This window comes from Hemitrygon akajei, chromosome 16, assembly GCF_048418815.1.
Source record: "Hemitrygon akajei chromosome 16, sHemAka1.3, whole genome shotgun sequence".
In the NCBI taxonomy this organism is placed as follows: Eukaryota; Metazoa; Chordata; class Chondrichthyes; order Myliobatiformes; family Dasyatidae; genus Hemitrygon; species Hemitrygon akajei.
This window is the reverse complement of record NC_133139.1, coordinates 23,087,526-23,106,790: the sequence shown is the minus strand read 5'-3', so window position 1 is coordinate 23,106,790 and position 19,265 is coordinate 23,087,526. Positions and strand designations below refer to the sequence as shown.

The following is a 19,265-nucleotide window of genomic DNA, read 5'->3' as shown; positions in this document are numbered from 1 at the left end:
TCTCTGATATGAGGCCCAAAAATGTGGAACAACATCATGTTGATAATACCAGGGAGGATTCTGTTCACCCGCTGGATGTGCAACAGGCTGGTTCCATAATAAACTACGATTATTTTTTCTAAACCTATGTATTTATATTTATTTAGAAATATAGTGCAGAACAAGCCATCCTGGCCCTTTGAGCTACACTACCCAGCAACTGACAGATTTAATCCTAATCATGGACAATGACTTAATGACCAATTAACTTATTGAACAGCTCATCTTTGGACTGTAGGAGGAAACCAGAGCACCCAGAAGAAATCCATGTGCATACTTGAAAAAATGTACAAGTTTGCTTACAGAGGATGTCAAAAGTGAAATCAGAACACTAATGCCCCAAGGTGCAAGCGTTGCTCTAACTGATATGCTACTGTGACAACCATATTAAGATACTTTGCCTATCGAAGAATTGATCTATTATGGAGAGAAACAAATAGTTGATATTTTGGGTCAAGACCCTTCATTAGGACCCAAGATAGAGGGGAGATGGTCAATACGAAAAATTGAAGAGGTGAAACGAGCTAGTGAGCAATAGGCAGATTCAGGTAAGAAGGGGTAATGAACAAACGGAGAAGGGGAGAGTGAAATAGCAACAGAAGCTGGGAAGTGATAGGTGGAAATGACACAGGGTTAAAGATGTTGAATCTGAGAAGAGAGGTCAGTGGAGCATGAAATCAAGTGAAGGAGATGGGGAAGGCAAATAGGAACAGTGCGGGAAGATAAGAAAATATGCAGATGCTGGAAATCCAATCAACACACACAAAATGCCTGAGGAACTCAGCAGGTCATGCAGCATCTATGGAAAAGACTAAGCAGTTGATGTTTTAGGCCGAGACCCTTCATCAGGACTGGAAATAAATGGATGAGAAGTTAGAGCAAGGTAATGGGGAGGGGAGGAAGAAGTACAAGGTGGTGGGGAGAGGGGGAGGGGTGAAGTAAAAGAGCTGGGAGCAGATAGGTGAAAGAGATAAAAGGCTAGAGAAGGGAGGAATCTGACAAGAGAGGGTAGAAGACCATGGTAGAAAGGGAAGGGGAGGAGCACCAGAGAGAGGCGAGGGGCAGGTAAGGAGATGAGGTGAGGGGGGAAGAAATAGGAATGGGAATGTTGAAGGGGGAGTGCAGTTGCTGGAAGTTTGAGAAATTGGATATTTATGCCATCAGGTTGAAGGCTACCCAGACGGAATATAAGGTGATGCTCCTCCAACCTGAGTGTGGCCTCATTGCAGCAGTAGAGGCTGCCATGGACTGACTGACATGGATGAACAGTGCAGGTTTTGAGTTGGTATTACTAAGTATATTCACTGTGACGAGAAAGAATGTTCAAACAAAAATCCATTGACTTTTGGACATTCAAGGGAGTCAGGGCCACGTGGGGTTTGTACGAATTAATGGCATTGAGACTGATGATTAGCCATGATTTTATTGAATGGTAAAGTAGGTGAAAGGTTTAATCCTGTGTCTGATTACCTTCTTATCTAATCATATTAGTGGTAATCAGTGAATTCCAGAAAAAGTTCCAATTTACCACTTACTCTAAAAAACTTCAAAGGAAAATATAATCCTACACACAATTTGTGAAAAACATGAAAGCAGATAATTCGGCACAAGTCTTATGTCGTTATTGCCACATAGTACATAGGTCAATGGATGGGAATACTGCACCCTCTCCTGGCTGTACTGTGGTACTTTAAGTTTACAAGCTGAGTCAGAAATGATCAAAGTTCATTCACATTGTGCTTTTTATTCCTCACCAGCCGCCAACTTTAGACTTCTGCAAGCATACAACAGCCCTGCACTGGCTTGTCAGCCGCCCATTCCACAGCAAAACTCCGATAATGTGGCGGGACTTCAGTCACACTGGATCTGCAGATTACTGGATGCTATTAATACCCAATGTTTTTTAAAATTTACTTTTAAGATGTTGCAGTTTGATAAAATTTCCTTGTGAACCTGTTAAACTTTAAGGGCAGAGTGGGGAGAAGGGAGGCATGATAGCGTAAAGGTTGACATGTTTTACAGCACCAGTGACCTGCGTTCAATTCTCACCACTGTCTGGAAGTTCATACGTTCGTCCTGTTAATGCAAGTATTTCCTCTGGATGCTCTGGTTTTCTCCTACATTCCAGACGTTCACTTTGCAGGTTAATTGGTCACAGAGGTGTAATTGGGCGGCACATGCTTGTTCGGCCAGAAAGGCCTGTAACGCTGCTGCATCTCTAAATAAAATTAAAAAAAAATAAGGGCCCAGGTGATTTAGAAGAGAGTATGGCATATATTACCCAGTGAGCCAGATGTAAACTGTCAGGAATTCCAAATGGTGGAATAATGGATTATTGGCATTTTACTCAACAATCATCATATAGACTAATTCTCTATGCACGCACATTCTTGTAGCCCCATGATATGTCTTGTTTTTCCTCTCTTGCCAAGTCTTAAAGACATCCACTTTTATGGCAGTGATGGCTCTACAAATTAGAGCAGAATCACACAAACATGCCATTGAGTAGAGGTCCACTTGATATGATCAGGAGTGGATATTTTTTTCTTTGGGTCAGTTATGCCAGCTGGTTCAAGTCATTAAAGACTAAGAACTACATTGAAGACTGGAAGTGAAGTTATCTCAAGTGATATGCTTATATTTATCCTTACACACAGTTTATTTTCATGTTCAAATAAAATACCTAGCAGTAAAATTCTTATAGCCATCTTATGGTGAGAAGGCAAGAGAATGGGTTTGAGAGGAAAATTGGATCAGCCATGATGGAATGGCCTAATTCTGCTCCTATATCTTATGAAGGTCGTAATATTCAAGATTGTTTAATGTCATATCTGCTACACAAGTGTAAAGAAAAACAAAAAATAATTGTTACTCTGGATGCAATATCGCACAAAAGACACAATAGTTAAAAAACACATTAGATATAAATACACAAGTTAGCTTATGCATTATTGCATGAAGGCAGTTAGTAAAGTTGTTTCAAGGCAAGTTAGCAATGAGTGTGCAGGAATGCAAGAGGTGAGTGAGAGGTTTAGAGAGAACGTAGGGATGTCAGAGAAGAATTCAATGAGCACAGACATCCTTATTGACTGTAGATGGCAAAGACAGGTGGTAGAACTGGAACTGGGGGGGAAAAAACAAAATTCAATAAAAATGATCACACATCAACTGCTGAGTCCATTTTCCAATCAATTTATTGTTTCCCTTCTATGTATAGAAGTCATGATGAATGTCGGTGTTCAATACAACTCCACTGTTATCCCATAATTCTTTTCATTACAAATTAGAAAAAAACATCAATGCCAATAATTTTCAACAAATAACCAATGCAGACATAAATAACAGTTTTGACGATGCAGCAATTCATATGGAAAGAAAAGGCCCATCAAGTTCCTACAAAATATGCTTTGCACTGACTGCAATATATGACTGAGAATGAAATAATATACTGGACATTTAGGTTAAAAGCTGCCATTTCTTACAGGTTAAAAAAGGTGGGTGGATACTTTAGAGGTTTTGTTCTTAATAGTACAGTTATCATTCCATATCGCTTCACAGAAACTGGGTCTGTATGAGGAGGATCAGGACATGTCAATTGACCTAGCTGTCAATGGCCTGGCAGATGAATGCAGATTCAGATTCAAAACCTGGTCAGTGCAGAACTAACATGTATAGCTAATGCTAGCTGCTTCATTTTGCCCACATGACACCTGTCCCACTGATTTTTAACTTGAATTTCTAACATCCACAAGATTTTGCGTAATATGGCCATTATATGTCATGGGCGAGGCTAAAGAAGTCAGCTAGGTTTTCCACCTGATTCTCAACTGTTCAGACATGTTGTGTTACCAATGCACCTGGGCCAATTTAAACCTTTGAACAGCTTTGCACTGTGATTCACTGAAGAATAAAACTTTATATTGCACCCCAAGCAGATGCAATCTGAGCATAGAAGGGCTTTTAAACAAATTTAGTATTGCAATTAACTAATTTCAATGATCTTTATCAAGAAGTTAGAAGAAAAATAATGCCAATAGATTAAATCCTGAGGTTTCTGGTGTGCTCATAAAAAAGATGAAACCTGGAAATGCTGGGAAATGGAGCTCTCTACCCTTCGGGCAGCAATCTTTACCAGGCACATTTAGATTAGGGTCAGCTTCACCCATCATAGAATAATTTCCACTTCTGTACACAGCAGTAAGCTATAATGTACCCCCCTGTGCAAAGAGTGTAATATGCATGCAAGGATTGCACACAGAGAAAAGGAAAACTGGCTCTCTTCAAATCCAAACAACTTCAGTAATCAGACTTTTTCCCATTGCAAGCTTTTGGTCTTGCATATTCTGTAAGAAAATTTCTTCAAATAGGCTCACACTATAAACTTAGAAAACAAAAATTAATAAGAGTGTGAATTTATCTATTATGGAATTCCATGGCACTCAAAGCTCTTCATCCAAGTGCACATGGCAATGCAAATTTATACAGTTCAAGATGAAAAAAAGACTTCCGTATCACGAGACAACTTCTGTACAAGCATCTCTCCGCTTGTACTGAAGTCACCTCTCTGAATGTTCTGTAGAGACAACTTCTCTGTACAGAACTTGCGCAGTACAAACTTCTACACAAGTATTTTTTAAAATTAACAAGTGTACCAAACGTTGGGTAGCTTTGTGCTCACAGTTTAATTTACTCGGGAGCTTTAAAGTGGCAGCCGAACAGATTATAACCAAACATACCTTCATGCATTCAAGCCATGACTGCTTTCATTCTACAGGAAACCTTTAAATCTATGTATTATATTAGAGGGCAAGTGGCCCAGTTTGAGTAGTGCTTAATGTGGATTGTATTTGGATTAACATAGAAGAGAATTTTGTGGTACATCAAACAGTAACAGTGCTGTTATTTATGGAACATCTTCCAACACTTAAGTTGCCGATGCTGCATAATCAGAGTTTTGGCTCAGTGCTGTAGGTCAGATCCAGACACATCAACAAAACGATGTTGCACAGGAAGAATCCAACCACCGCGTGAAGGTGCTAATACAGGGTAATGTTGTTAATGCTGCTTCTGCTTCAGAGTGATTCTTCGAACCGTATTGTAAATAAAGCCAAAATTCTGCAAAAGAAGTACATATTGGACATTAACCGTGAGTGATACCTCCAGTCAGTGGGAGCATCTGAATTAATCCAAATTCAGCCCTTGACGGATTCCCACTTTCTTGATTTTTGAGAGGTGCATAGCAATCTTTTAATTATGCAGATAAATATATCAATAATTAGCAATACTTTTCCTACCCCATTCTTATGCTGGGCAGCTTCACCTCACTGAAGTTGAGCACTATACTCCCCATTTATTGTCTACTTGCAGATATTTCTTACCTGAGCAACTAAATAAGTAAGTCCAAGATATGCTGCTATACATAATGCCAACAGCAGATCGAAGATGGCAGGTTTAACCCTGTAAAAGAAAGAAAATTAGTGGCAGCATATAGGAAAATCTAAGATAAAAGGAGACAAAATTGTTTTGTGGTACTCATTTTCAGTGTTTGAGGTGCACCACAAAACAACCACCAGGCCAGTATTCAGAACAAGGATCTTATATGGACTCTTCAATGTAATAAAATAACTGACACTGTGGCTAGAGGAGGGCAGGATTGGGGGAGAGCTTTGAGGACAAAACAAATGAAAAACCAGTCATGAAGGTGACTGGTCATCTTCATAGAAAATGTAGTATTCTGATGCTTTATAAATGCAAAGACTAGTATGGAGTAAGATGACATAACTTGAGAAAGATTGCAAACTTTGCCACAAAAATTAAAGTGAAAAGTGCATAATCTATGGTTATACCAATAAGAATGAGGGAAATGGAACCCAGGAGTAAACAGAGGTTTTTGAGATTAGGGAACTTAATAACCATATATACCTTCTTTATAGGACAGTATGTGGGGGAGTCTGTATATTTCATCCATAGCGAAAACCATACACCTGTTGTAATTGGTCAAAGGTCTGGGTGTATTTAATGAATATTTAAAATTCTACAACCTGTTCATTGTACTAAGCCTAACAGGTGTGTACTGAAGCCATTCTATTGATCTCAACAGATACATCACCATATTTTTCCTTTCCTTGAAATGATTACAGGGATGTTGGCATTGTTACCCTGGTTTGAATGTCCAATCTTGTTCTGATTATACTGCAAAATAAAAACTACACAAGGAAATGGTGCTGGGAGAGAGAGAGTGTAAGATCAGAAAATATGAAAACAATTTCTGGCATCTGTGACCATCAATCAAGTACTACTGGTAAACAGCCTGTTTTTTTTGTGGATGTGTCACAATATGCCATGTCCCTCTAATCGGTCAGCTGGTGGCACACTTCCAAGATAATAACATTCCCCATCTTCCGGTAACTCACCAATTTCTAGTTTTGGAAATTATTCAACCATGGATAACGTCACAGCTGAACCTGATCTAGTATTCACGCAACATCCACACAGATGTCTTTAGTAATAATTATTAGTTCTGACCTAATAATCAGCACTAATAATTCATACAGACTTTTCCAACCCAAACACACAAATCCACTTCTTTCCACTAGTCGTCCCAACCTGCTATGATGGGGAGTTTCTAAACCTGGGTACCATGTTTTCAGTATGGCCATGCACTGGATCAAAGTAGTAATGACTTCTGGACTGTGTTCTGTACCTGTATGCGTTCATGGTTTGCTTCAGTTGATCGTAGAAGAGAAATTCTGGATCTCTGCAAATCAACATAAAATGATTTAATCAACCATTCCAATTGAACTTTAAAAAACTTGGCTGACTTGCAAGTTAACATCCAGCTTCAAAAGGAAAAAAAAACACACAGATTTTTAGACCCATTAGGATTGATCCCAGCCGTCTACATATACTGTTACCTATATTTAGCTGAATTTTGTGGAACAATTTAATTTTGCGATGGAGGTAGGTGTAAGTAAATTCAATCTGCTGCCATGGTTACCCCATTTGCTTGAAGGCATCTTTTAAAGAAAGTAGCTCAATTTATGTGGCAACTTCTTTCAACCATCTTAAGTATTAATCAATAGCATCCAGGACACAGAACAATATGGTCTTTTAAGAGACATGGAGCTTAGAAAAATGCTATTGGTAACCCTAGGTAATTTCTAAAGTAAGTACATGTTTGGCACAGCACTGTGGGCCAAAGGGCCTGTATTGTGTTGCAGATTTTCTATGTTTCTAACAGCTTTAGTAGTGCCGAGAAATCTTTAGCACTCATGTTGAGGGAGCACACAACTACTTTACTGCACCAATGAAAAAAAATATATCCATGTTCACAGAATCTTGGCAGTTTTTTGCTAAAACCAAAATTTATTACTCATTCTTAATAGGCTTTGAGAAACCGACAGTGAATCATTTTTTGAATATTTATAGCCCTTTTAGTGAAGGTAAATGCACTGTGCTGCTGGGTAGCCAATTCCAGGATTTACTGTAGATCCTGCACCAGTGAAGGAGTGAGGTACATTTCTAAGTCACAATGGTGCGTGAATTAGAGAGTCCGCAAGCGCTAGCATTCTCTTATGTCCTGAGGAAGGGTCTCCTCCTGAAACGGTGACTGCTTCTTCCCTCCATAGATACTGAGGTCTTCCAGCATTTTGTGTATGAATCTCATCTGAAGCCTTTCCCCTTCCCAGTGATAGGGATCACAAGGTTGGGAAGCACTGCCAAAGTAGCCAAGGTGAGAATCAGTAGTACATTTTGTAGATGGTCCAGACTTTAGTAACCTGGACTAGTGACAAGTCCAAAGGAAATTCACATGCTAATTCCTGTGATGAAAGAGCTGTCCTGTTAAGATAAGCTAAACCATTTGGGTCAGTATTTCTTGGGAGTTAAGAATGAGAGGAGATTTTATTCAAACATACAAGATCCTAAGAGGAATTGACAGAGTAGATGTTAAGATATTTTCAGCAATGCAAGAGTCACAAACAAGGGGATGGGACCAGTCATATAAAACTGAGATGAATAGAAATTTCTTCCCAGCAAGAAAAAAATGAATCTGGAAATTATGCTCTTCAGAGGGTAGATGCCAGATTATTAGACATAATTCAAAGTACATTTATTATTAAATTATGTATCTAATATACAACTGAGATTTGTCTCCTTACCGGCAACCATAAAGCAAAGAAACTCAATAGAATCCACTAAATAAGGATTGTCAAACACCCAATGTACAAAAAAAAGTACAGAACTCATCGTGCAAACAATAAAAAAGTAAGCAAATAACCTTCCGTTCACGAAAGTGAGTTCACAGCTACAACGCCAATCACCACTGCAGCAGGTCCAAGAACCCGTTATTGCAGGCTACAGTCTCAGTTCAGCACGGACGCTGGCTTGTCACTCGCTTCCAGTTCTGACACCCTGACCTTTCTGCTCTGGCCCAGCGCTTAAGTTGGCCAAACATCAGCTCGTTCCTTGCTATTGGGCCCGGGACCTGCCGCCTTGACTCTGCCTCATCTCTGATCTGCTGCTTCAAATTGGTTCCAAGTCCACTCCAGCAATGGGCAAACATCAGCTTGTTCCACTGCCTCGATTCACCCCACACGTCATACCACAATCACCCTGCAGCTTCAAGACTTCAGTTCACACTGCAAAAATGCCAGGTCATGCCGGCGGTTCAAAAGCTCAACTCTGAAAGGGAAGTTACAGGCTATTGATTGCAGCGATCATTGTTAAGAAAAAGTATGATTAAGAGTAATTTGTAGTTTTGTATGCTGCCAGTAAGGTGTCGCTGTGTTTCACCAGGGCCACCTTAAACTGTCATGTCATGTCACGTAGTCTGTTAAGGTGGAGAGAGATAAATCTTTGAAAGATCGAGGAATTGAGGGTTTTGGGGAACAGGCACATAAGATTTGTTGAGCCCAGCATAGATTAGCCATGATCATATTGACTGGTGGGGCAGCTTTGAAGAGTTTGAGGCAGTCTACTCTATTCTCTCATGTCCCTGTGTAATGATTCAGAAGTAGTAGTTCAAATTGCACAACTGCTTGAGAATCTAAACTGCAAATGAAATATACCTGGAATTGCAGAAGTAATGCTCATCAGAAACAAAGCTAGTGAATTGTTGCAAACAGTCATCTGATTATCCAATGCCCTTTAAAAAGGCAAACTGTTGTCCTTAATCAGATTGTTGTTAATCTTAGAGCCAGGGAGCAATAGTGGAGAAGTGTCCTTTATACTGGCATAATAAACCACTCAATCCCAGGGCAACAGGGGTTATGCAACAGAAGTTTAAAATTCATCCACAACTGAGAGTAAACAGAACTTCATCTGGCAGTTAAGACCTTGATGTATCAAGAAAGTGTGGTCACTTAGCAAGGTACTATTGTGCCAACTTTGGTGATACACTTAGGTCAAGGATTGTGGAGGCCATTGACAGTACTTGGACAAGAGAGAATCTGCAGTTACTGGAAATCCAAAGCAACACACACACACAAAATGTTGGAGGAACCTAGCAGATCAGGCAGCATCTACGGAAATGAACAGATGGTCGATGTTTTGGGCTGAGAAGGAAAGGGGGAAAGACGCCATAATAAAGAGGTGTGCGGGGGGGGGGAATGGGAAGGAGGCTAGCTGAAAGGTGATGGGTGAAGACAGGTGGGTGGGAAAGGTCAAGGACTGGAGAAGAAGGAATCTGATAGGAGAGGAGAGTGCACCATAGGAGAAAGGGAAAAGGAAGGGACGGGGGAAGTAATAGTCAGGTGAGAAGCAGTACAAGGTCAGAGTGGGGAAGGAATGGGAGGGGGGAGGGCAGGGTAATTGCTGGCTGGAAGGAGAAATAGATATTTATGCCATCAGGTTGGTGGAATATGAGGTGTTGTTCCTCCACCCTCAAGGTGGCCACATCTTGGCACAAAAGGAGGTCATGGACCAACTTGTTGGAATGGGAATGGGAATCAGAATTAAAAGGTTTGGTCAATGGGAAGTCCTGCTTGTGGTGGATGGTGCAGAGGTGCTCGACATCTCCGACTACATGGAACCTGTCCTACTGATACGGTAACTTAATAAAAACTAGAGAGTACCTTTTGTCTGCCTTCACATAATGACGCTTGACATCTTTCAAGTATCGATTCATGTAATACTCCAATGTGGAGATCAGGGTGCTATCCTTATCGATGAGCTGTGCTGCTCTTGGCTGTGCTGTTAGCCAGTCAAGTACTGATGACAGCTGGTCCTCTTGTAGTTGCTGAATTAGGAAAAAAAGAAACCAACAATGAGTTGCAAGCACTTTTGGAGTATGTCCTTTCTTTTTTTGTGCTTGATTTTAAGTTGTCAAGCATGCTAGAATTTGAATAGTGAATTACTGCTGGTTAAGAGTGATACTTTTAACAGGTCAAGGCTCACAAACACCAGGAAACGAGCTGAAAAGCAGATTCAACTCAATCCCTTCATTTTAACTTCTAAAGATGAGCTAATTCTAACCCTCACAAAACAATATTCACACTTTACTTTTGTCCTGCACTGTTTAGACAAAGCCTCCATTTAAAAATGATCACTCTTTTTACAATCAGTTCTGGCCTTGCCACCTCTCCTTCCAAAATCCCTTCCAGCACTACAATTGTTCCTCATGCTTCTCTAGTTTTGGCGTTTGACTGATCTGAAATGACTAACTTCAGCAATGTCATTCGCTGCTTTGGTTCCTCCAGCTCAGAGCTCTGGTACAGAGACAGAGGTTTCAGAGATGTTTCCACTCTTTTTTCTTTTAGATTGCTCCTAAAAAATGATCCCTTTTCAAGGAGGCTGCTTGGGCAGCTGATTAAAACCTGACCACAGCCATTCTGAACCAGATCAGAACTTGAGAACTGATCACGCCTGACTTTACATGAATCCAACAAATGTGGTGGGCTCCATTGAATCTAGAGGCAGCCAGGCTTTAATCCCGTTGACCAAGGTTATCAAATTGATCTAGGTTATATACTTCAGTGTCGATACCATTAGATAACATACCACGGTCAAATTAGTGGCAAATAAAATTTAATAGTGAGAAGTATGAAGCATTATATCTTAGGATAAATAAAAAGCCCTGATGGATTAAAGAATTTAGGGCAGTTCAGTGAGAGAGAGTTTAGAGAGCAGCTGCCTTGGCACCAGAGTGCCAGGTTCAATCCTGGAGCTTGCATATTCTCCACGTTGCCTAGGTACTCCAGTTTCTACCCACATCCCCAATGCACACAGATTGGCAGATTAAATGGCCACTGTTAAAATGCCCTTAGAATGCAGGCAAGTGATAGGATCTCTAGGGGGTGGGGCAGAACTCCAATAGAAGCGGATTTGCAAAAAATAAAAGTTGGATTAGTGTAGATGGAAGCTCGATAGTCACCACAAGATCAGTGGACCAAGAGGCCTGTTTATGTGCTCTATGACTCAGTAAAAGCTAAAAGACAATGGGAGAAAGTTTCAAATAATATCCATGGTTGGTTAGTTTTCACAAAAGCTGATACTAATGGTTTGGGACATCAACACCAACTTCATTCTCTTCTTGTACATTAATATAGAACATTATTTCTATTCCCTTGATATAGACTCACTGTAGCTACCAAGCAATTCAAAAGTGAGAAGCAGTAACTGGGATTTCTTTTTTGAAGAGAGATAAGTGTGAATGTTACAGAAATGCTTTCTGCTTACCATTTGTTCTGTGAAGATTTGCAGGTCCTCTGGGGCACCCTACAAAATGGAAACAAACAGAAAACTCTAAAAATTAATCAGGAAAACAAGACACCTCTGGAACTACACAAGCCTGCACTCTTCACTAATGATTACCTCCTCATTCAACTTGTGTCTTTAGTGGCCTAATCACTCAAGCTGCGATATGTATCTGGGTCTGAAAACCGGTACAAGTTTATTGCACTTCAGAGAGAATGTATTTAAGAAAGAAGTTAGAAGTTAATTGGAGCAGGAACAGGCTTTTTGGACCCTTGACCCTGCTTGATGGCTGACTTTTAAAACCAACATTTTCACACTTTATCCTCATCTACATCGATTCCTCAAACATCCAAAAATCTATCCAATACCTCCATTGCCTCCCAAAGGAAAAGACAGGGTAAAATTCAGTTAGAACACTTCATGCTTTTTCCAATCTATTTATTTATTTAGTGATAAAGTACACAGTAAGCTCTACCAGCCCTTTAAGCCACATTGCCCCAACAACCCCACAACCCTGAGTAACCTTAATTTCATCGCAGGACAATTTACAGTGACCAATTAACCTACCCCGTTATGTCTTTGGACTGTGGGAGAGAACCCAAGTACCCAGGGAAGGCCCCAAAATTCTTACAGAACAGCATCAGAATAACTTTTAAATGAATAGGTACTGGTTGAATTTTGCCTCCTTTTCACTAAAAACGCTTCTACTTGTGCCCATACCATCTCCATGTTTATATGCTCTTTGGAGTGTTCAGAAACATCCCAGAGATGGGCCTGGAAATTATTCCAATTCTGAGCACATGCATCAAGCCATTAAGTGGAGAAACTGAAGCAACAGCAGCAACTTGACTAATTTAAATCACGGATATTCATCCAAGAGAGGTGAAACAGGCATTAATCAAAAGATTAAAGTACACTATTATTAAAAGGAACAAAGAAGAAGGGGGTGGGGTGGGTAGGAGGTCCAGTAAGTAGCTTTATAAGAGGGTTTGGAAGGAAACCCAGGGTAGTAGCAAAGCATTTCTGACACCCCCTTTTCCCTTTAAGCAAATGCATTTCCCTAATGTTTGACTGAAGTAGGTTACACAATGGGGTAAAATTATAGGTAGGAGGTTGTATTCTAGTACTTCACTGCAGAATACAGGGGAATTTCATATCAAGGGACACCTTTTATTTCAGGCATTCATGAACGGGTGCATAACCCAACGGAAAAGCAAATCCTCCCAACCAAGGAGCATGTTATGTCATTTCATTAAAAGAAATACATTTTTCTGCAATAAATTGCAAAAAGTAAAAATTAAAGAAATTAAAACACCTGTACCTTCTCTGTTAAGTTGTAAATTACTCGTGCCAGTGCCTCAGCAATTACTTTGGTATTGCGACACAGCTTCTGAATATTGATTTGTGACCTAAATTCGAGAGGACAAAGAACACTTTACATTCGTTACAAGACACAGAGAATGCCTGCTGCCAGCATTTGAGGGGCAAATCCCTATTTATTTTTGGATAGGTCAGTACTGTGTTCTAATGTCTTTTCTTTAGTCCTCTCTATCATCCGTCTCAAATTCATTAAGACATGTTTCAATAATCTTCCTCGAATTTTTCATTTTTCCCTCCCTCCAGTACCACACTTAACATTTGGGAGCAAATATCCACAAAAGTGCACATAAATTGACTATTCATACAAGGTATGATTTGAATCATTCACTTCCACTCAGCAATTTATTTTCATTTCTTTCCCCCATTGCAATCTTATAAGTTTCAGTTTTATAACCCATTCTCCTCTCAGGCTTCTCCCCCAGTGCAACATTGCCATAATATAGAGGAAAGGGCACCCTTTCTAGATAAGAACAGGTTTCCTTATTTAGGGAATCTATGCAACGACTGCTTTCAAACAATTATATAAGCTTTTGGTTAGCAGGGTCTTCAGGATTTTGCATGGATATCTTTATTAAACCAGCAACCAATTCCAAAAAGGAAGTTCCATGAGTTTAGAATGGGGAATTTGCATATTCAGTTGGATATTCAAACAATTTGTCAGTGATTAACCCTCTATGACCTTTTCCTGCTCCCCTGCAAGTTTGCTATTGGACTAATCAGTGAGTCACACTGCACAGCGTTCCCCTAATTTACTCGGACAACCAGAGAAGCAGGGTCACTTTAATTTAAATTAAAACAAAATTCAAGCACAATTTAACAAATTGCAGAGAAATCAAAATATTAACTTAATGGCCAAACTTGTGGTGTGGCCACAGAATGCACTGCTGCACAGAAAGGTGGGAACAGAACTGGAAGAGGGGATGCTGTGATGCGCAGAAGAGGTAGTTGCTTTTGTGGCTACTCTGGTGCTAGGGTCAAGGATGTCTGAAGCAACTGCAGGCCTTTCTGAAGGAAGAAAATGCTGCATGTAAGTACTAATGACAAAGGTAAGGGATGATATCTTACAACAAGAGTTCAGGAAGCTAAGCAATCATTTTAGGAACAGTTTCTTCCCTTCTGTCATCAGATTTCTGAACAATCCATGAACACCATCTCATAAATCCTCTTCACACTAATTAATTTATTTCTTTTTGTAATTTTTAATAATTTTTGATGTCAGGCACTGCACTGCTGCCACAAAACTGCCGGTAATCTCATGACATACATCAAGGATAATAAAGCTAATTCTGGTTTTGTTTAAAGAGTGGAATTCCTGGATTGCCTCCAGTGCGTGGAACTCACGAGAATAGGAATAGGATTGGTGAAATGAATGTGTGGCTGAAGGGATGGTGCAAGAGAACAGGCTTCTGGTTCCTGGATTACTGGGACCATTTCTGGGAAAGATGGGACCTATACATGAGAGATGGGTTACACCTTAACCTTAATGTTGCAATATTTTTGCAGGGTGGTTTACAAGCACTATTAATCTAAGTTGGCAGGGTGTGAGGCTCAGAGCAAATGCTTGGCTGGGGAAATAGAATCACCTAGAAGTGAAACAGCTTTAAGCTCAGTTGTCAGCAGGCAAATGCACAACAAGGGAATTCCAAGCTAAGTTACATCAACTTCAATGCAAGGACTCTAACCAGTTATAGAGTCATACAACATGGAACTAGGCTCTTTGGTCTAAGTGGTCCAAGCCAACAACAATTCCCATCTAAGCTGGTCCCATTTGCCTGCAATTGACCCTTAATTTTCTGAACCCTTGCTATCCATGTACCTGCACAAGTACCTTTTAAATGGATTCTTATGATTGATTAACTTAATGCTTCAATAAATGCAGGGATTGATACTGTTGTATCACTAAGACCTGGTGGGGTGGGGGAGGGACGGACTGAAAACTCAATATTCCATGTGGGTGCTGATTCACATTACAGTAATGTGCAAAAGTCTTAAGCGGACATATATATAGCGAGGGTGCTGAAGACTTTTATGTTTTATGTATTGCACTGTACTGCTGCAGTAAAAAAGAATAGGTTTCATGACTTAAGTGAATGATGATAAACCTGATTCTGATATGGGTCTCTGTTGTGGACTGAGAATGGGAAGGGGCCAGGGAGAGAGGAATCACGGATGGGAAAAGGGGAAGGAAGAGGGCAGGGTGCAGGAAGCACCAGAGAGAGACTCTGTAATAATCAATAAACCAACTGTTTGGAATCAAATGACCTTGCCCAGTATCTCAGGGTTGGGTGTGTGTCTGCACCTGCGCTAACCTCCCCCCCGTTCCTGGCACTCCTTCTCTGCCACATGTCCAATACTCCACCCTCGCCATTTCCAACATTCTTTGCTCCTGCCAGATTTACAAACTCGCTCTCCATTCCATGTTGACAGATATAGAACTATGCAAAAGTCTTAGTCACACTAGATATACATATATATTAGTGGTTGAGCTTTACTTCTTAATTATTTTTACTTCAGATTTCCAGCATCCACAGTAATTTGCTTCTACCCCATTTATTTGCTGGCTTGAAGTTTATGGGATTTGAGATAATTTTGACTGATGATAAATTGGAAGTCAACGTAGTATTGAGATCTATTGAAGTGGCTTGGGACAAATTCAGCACGAGGATGCTCTAGTAAAACTTCTTTGACAATTTGGCTAATTTAATTTTTTCAAATAAATGCAAGTTGTTGTAAGAAGCTGGAAGTGGGAAAAATGAATCTACCTATTACTTTACAGGCAACAAGTGCAAAAAGTTAGGACTTTTGTTGTTTTTCTGGTTGTTTTGGAAACATACAATGGACCCTCAAACATTCTAATAAAACACACCAAGCAAAATAACCGAAGCAGCAGTTATGAATCTCACCTCATGTCCATAATACTGGTTCGCAAGCTGTTTCTATGGCTTTCTAAGCGGGATACTGTGAATGCTGGTAATCGGCGAATCCCAAATCGCTCATGCTCCCAGGCCAACATGTCCTCTGCCAAGTTGATTTTTTTATGGATCATAGAGAATTTGACTTCTGGAAACCTGTTGGAGGTCACCTGCATTTTAAGATTCAAAATGGTTCAGATTTTCAACAAGTAATTAATCTTATAGTTCAGATACTTAACTATGCAATCTTTCCTTGACACGCAAGGACTAGCTCCAACTTCCATGTTAACTCACGTGCTCCATACACACCAACCCAACCTTGTGGTTAGGTGGAGGTGAAGAACTAATGAATGGTAATCGAGAACATTAATTTAGGGTGCTGTAACCCAAAACTATAGAGATTGATTCAACTGGTACATGCCACACCGCAGTGCTCCTCAGTCTGAGTTTTAATAAATGCAGATTTTTTTCCTTTTAATTATGGGTATTAATTGTTGCCTCACCCAAAAGGTGTATTTGGATTCCAGGATGGTGTGAAGGATGAGTTCAAAGAGAAAATGCTGTAACTTGTGACCCAGCAATTCACTTGCACTTTTTTCAGAACACTGCATTATATCTGATGTGGTCTCCTCACTGTAAATACCAAATGTAATCTGGACAAGTGTTTTGCAGAATTCCTTTGTACAGACTACTAGTAAGACCCTGAGCTTCTAGTCCCCCTTCACTTTAATTCTTCATCCTATTCTCACTCTGATCCATCCTTTTAAGGTCTTCTGAACTGTTTCAACAAATTCCAACACAAGCATGATTAAGAGCACCTCACCTACTTTCTGGTTCACTGCAGCCTTTGTGACTCAATATCAAATTAACCTGTTTCAGTTAACTGCCTTTGTTGTTTCAGAACTAGCCAGTTTTCCTACAAAGTTTATTGTAATATTATCCCAGGTTTCCTCTATCTGCAGATAATACTTAATCTGCTGGGCATTTTAAATATTTTCTTTTTAGGTTTGATATCTGAAACAGTTTTACCTACATTTGACTTCTATGTCCCTCTGTTTTCACTCTTGCTAACTTTTTCATTAATCTATCAACCAGACGGCATTATAAATAGTGCATCACCATGACAATTCTGGCAGCAGATCAGATACTCTCTTTGTCCCATCCATCCCTCTCTAACCTATAATCAACTCACTTTATCACTTTTCTAGTTCTAGCAAAGAATGTTCAATCTGAAATGTTAGCTCCACTCTCTTTTGACAGATCTGTCAAGTGTTTCCAGCATTTTTAATTTGATCTACTGCTACATGTTACAATTTGTTAGAACTTCAAATTCTCTGGGAACCTTGACAATGAGGTAATATGCACTTACTGTTTCTAGCTCCTTCAAGAATGCATGTTGGGGCGTGGCTTCTTTAGGCGGCTTTGAAACATGGAGATACAGGCTATCATCACTGCCACCCAATGTGTCAAGGCACAAGACAAAAGCAACATTATCCTGAAGAAGGCTCGAATCTGGAAAACATGGTGCCCAATCACAAGTTTACAGCCAAATTTACACATCGATAAACACCTTTATCGTCTCCCAAAAGGCAAATACAAGTCATTTTAACTGGTACATGGTATCATATAATTGTACAATGCATAAAACATGGAGTTAGGTCCCCAGGAGTGCTTACAGACATTTTTAAATCTCTCCCTCTCCCAGTGTAGAGTGCCCTCCTGCTTCAAAACATCCACCATTGTTCCTGTACCTAAAAAGACTAAGGTAACATGTCTGAACGACTGGTGTCCTGTCACACTCATCTCAATAATAAGCAAATGCTTTGAGAGGCTGGTCAAGGACTGCATCTGCAGCATGCTGCCACCCACACTGGACCCACCACAATTGATCAACAGATGATGCAATAGCCACAGCTCTGCACAATGTCCTTACATATCTGGAGAAGAGGGATGCTTATATGAGAATGCTGCTCTTGGACTATAGTTCCGCATTCAACACCATAATTCCATCCAGGCTCATTAAGAAGTTCAGAGACCTTGGCCTTCACCCTGCCTTGTGTAGCTGGATCCTGGACTTCCTGTCAGATCGCCGGCAGGTGGTAAGAGTGGGCTCCCTCACTTCTGCCCCCTAACCCTCAATACAGGAGACCCTCAGGGCTCTGTACAAAGCCCCCTCCTTTACTCTCTGTATACCCATGACTGTGTCGCCACCCACAGGTCCAATATTCTAATTAAATTTGCTGACGAAACTACACTGATAGGCCCAATCTCAAATGATAATGAGGCAGCCTGCAGAGAGGAAGTCATCATCCTGACACAGTGGCGTCAAGAAAACAACCTCTCCCTCAATGTTGCAAAAATACAGGAGCTGGTTGTGGGTTATAGGAGGAATGGAAACAGACTAGGTCCTATTGACATCAATGGATCTGGGGTTGAGAGGGTGAACAGCTTTAAGTTCCTTGGCATAAACATCACCTTCCTCAATCGCAAGACTCTGCAGAGAGTGGTGCGGACAGCCCAGTGCACCTGTAGATGTGAACTTCCCAACTATTCAGGACATTTACAAAGATAGGTATGCAAAAAGGGCCCGAAGGATCATTGGGGAACCAAATCACCCTAACCACAAGCTGTTCCAGCTGCTACCATCCAGGAAACGGAACCGCAGCATAAAAGCCAGGATCAACAGGTTCTGGGACAGCTTCTTCCACCAGGCCAACAGACTGCTTAACTCATGCTGACACAACTGTATTTCTATGTTTTACTGACTATCCTGTCGTACATACATTGATTATAAATTACTATAAATTGCACATTGCACATTTGGATGGAGACATAATGTAAAGATTTTTACTCCTTGTGTGTACGAAGGATGTAAGTAATAAAGTCAGTTCAATGGGTTTATGTAATTATCTTTAATCTAACCCCATTTTACATCTTACTTGTGTGTTTTTAACTTCTTCAATACACCCATGCTGCCTGCCTCAAACTCCCCATGAGGACTGAACCCCACTTTTTCAGTACATCTGAAAAGTTACTCAAAAAATGTTCTTTTAAAAAAAAAATATGGGGCTTTATTGCAAGTCCACATCATAAAAGGCACAACTATTTGCATTATTTAAACAACAGCCTGCATCACTAGCAGAATTAACAGGGTTCCGTTATAAGCAATGGAACTTATTGATTACAGTATGCAAACCTCCCATATCCTTATCAATGCAGGAAGGTACTGATGGCTTTATT

At 40.2% G+C, this 19,265-nt stretch overlaps 1 protein-coding gene across 3 annotated transcripts in view; it reads right to left on the bottom strand.

Moving 5' to 3' along the window:
• Positions 1 to 3,215: 3,215 nt before the first annotated feature.
• The window catches only part of ncln (nicalin), a 49,517-nt gene continuing 33,467 nt past the window's right edge, over positions 3,216 to 19,265 (bottom strand). For all 3 annotated transcript variants that reach the window (XM_073068378.1, XM_073068381.1, XM_073068379.1), the window contains 8 exons: positions 17,395 to 17,537; positions 16,017 to 16,195; positions 13,055 to 13,142; positions 11,716 to 11,754; positions 10,113 to 10,276; positions 6,743 to 6,796; positions 5,418 to 5,496; positions 3,216 to 5,154 (listed from right to left, as the gene is read on the bottom strand). In XM_073068378.1, the coding sequence (XP_072924479.1) occupies positions 5,095 to 5,154; positions 5,418 to 5,496; positions 6,743 to 6,796; positions 10,113 to 10,276; positions 11,716 to 11,754; positions 13,055 to 13,142; positions 16,017 to 16,195; positions 17,395 to 17,537 (806 nt within the window). In that variant the 3' untranslated portion in view covers positions 3,216 to 5,094. The remainder of the gene's footprint in view (positions 5,155 to 5,417; positions 5,497 to 6,742; positions 6,797 to 10,112; positions 10,277 to 11,715; positions 11,755 to 13,054; positions 13,143 to 16,016; positions 16,196 to 17,394; positions 17,538 to 19,265) is intronic.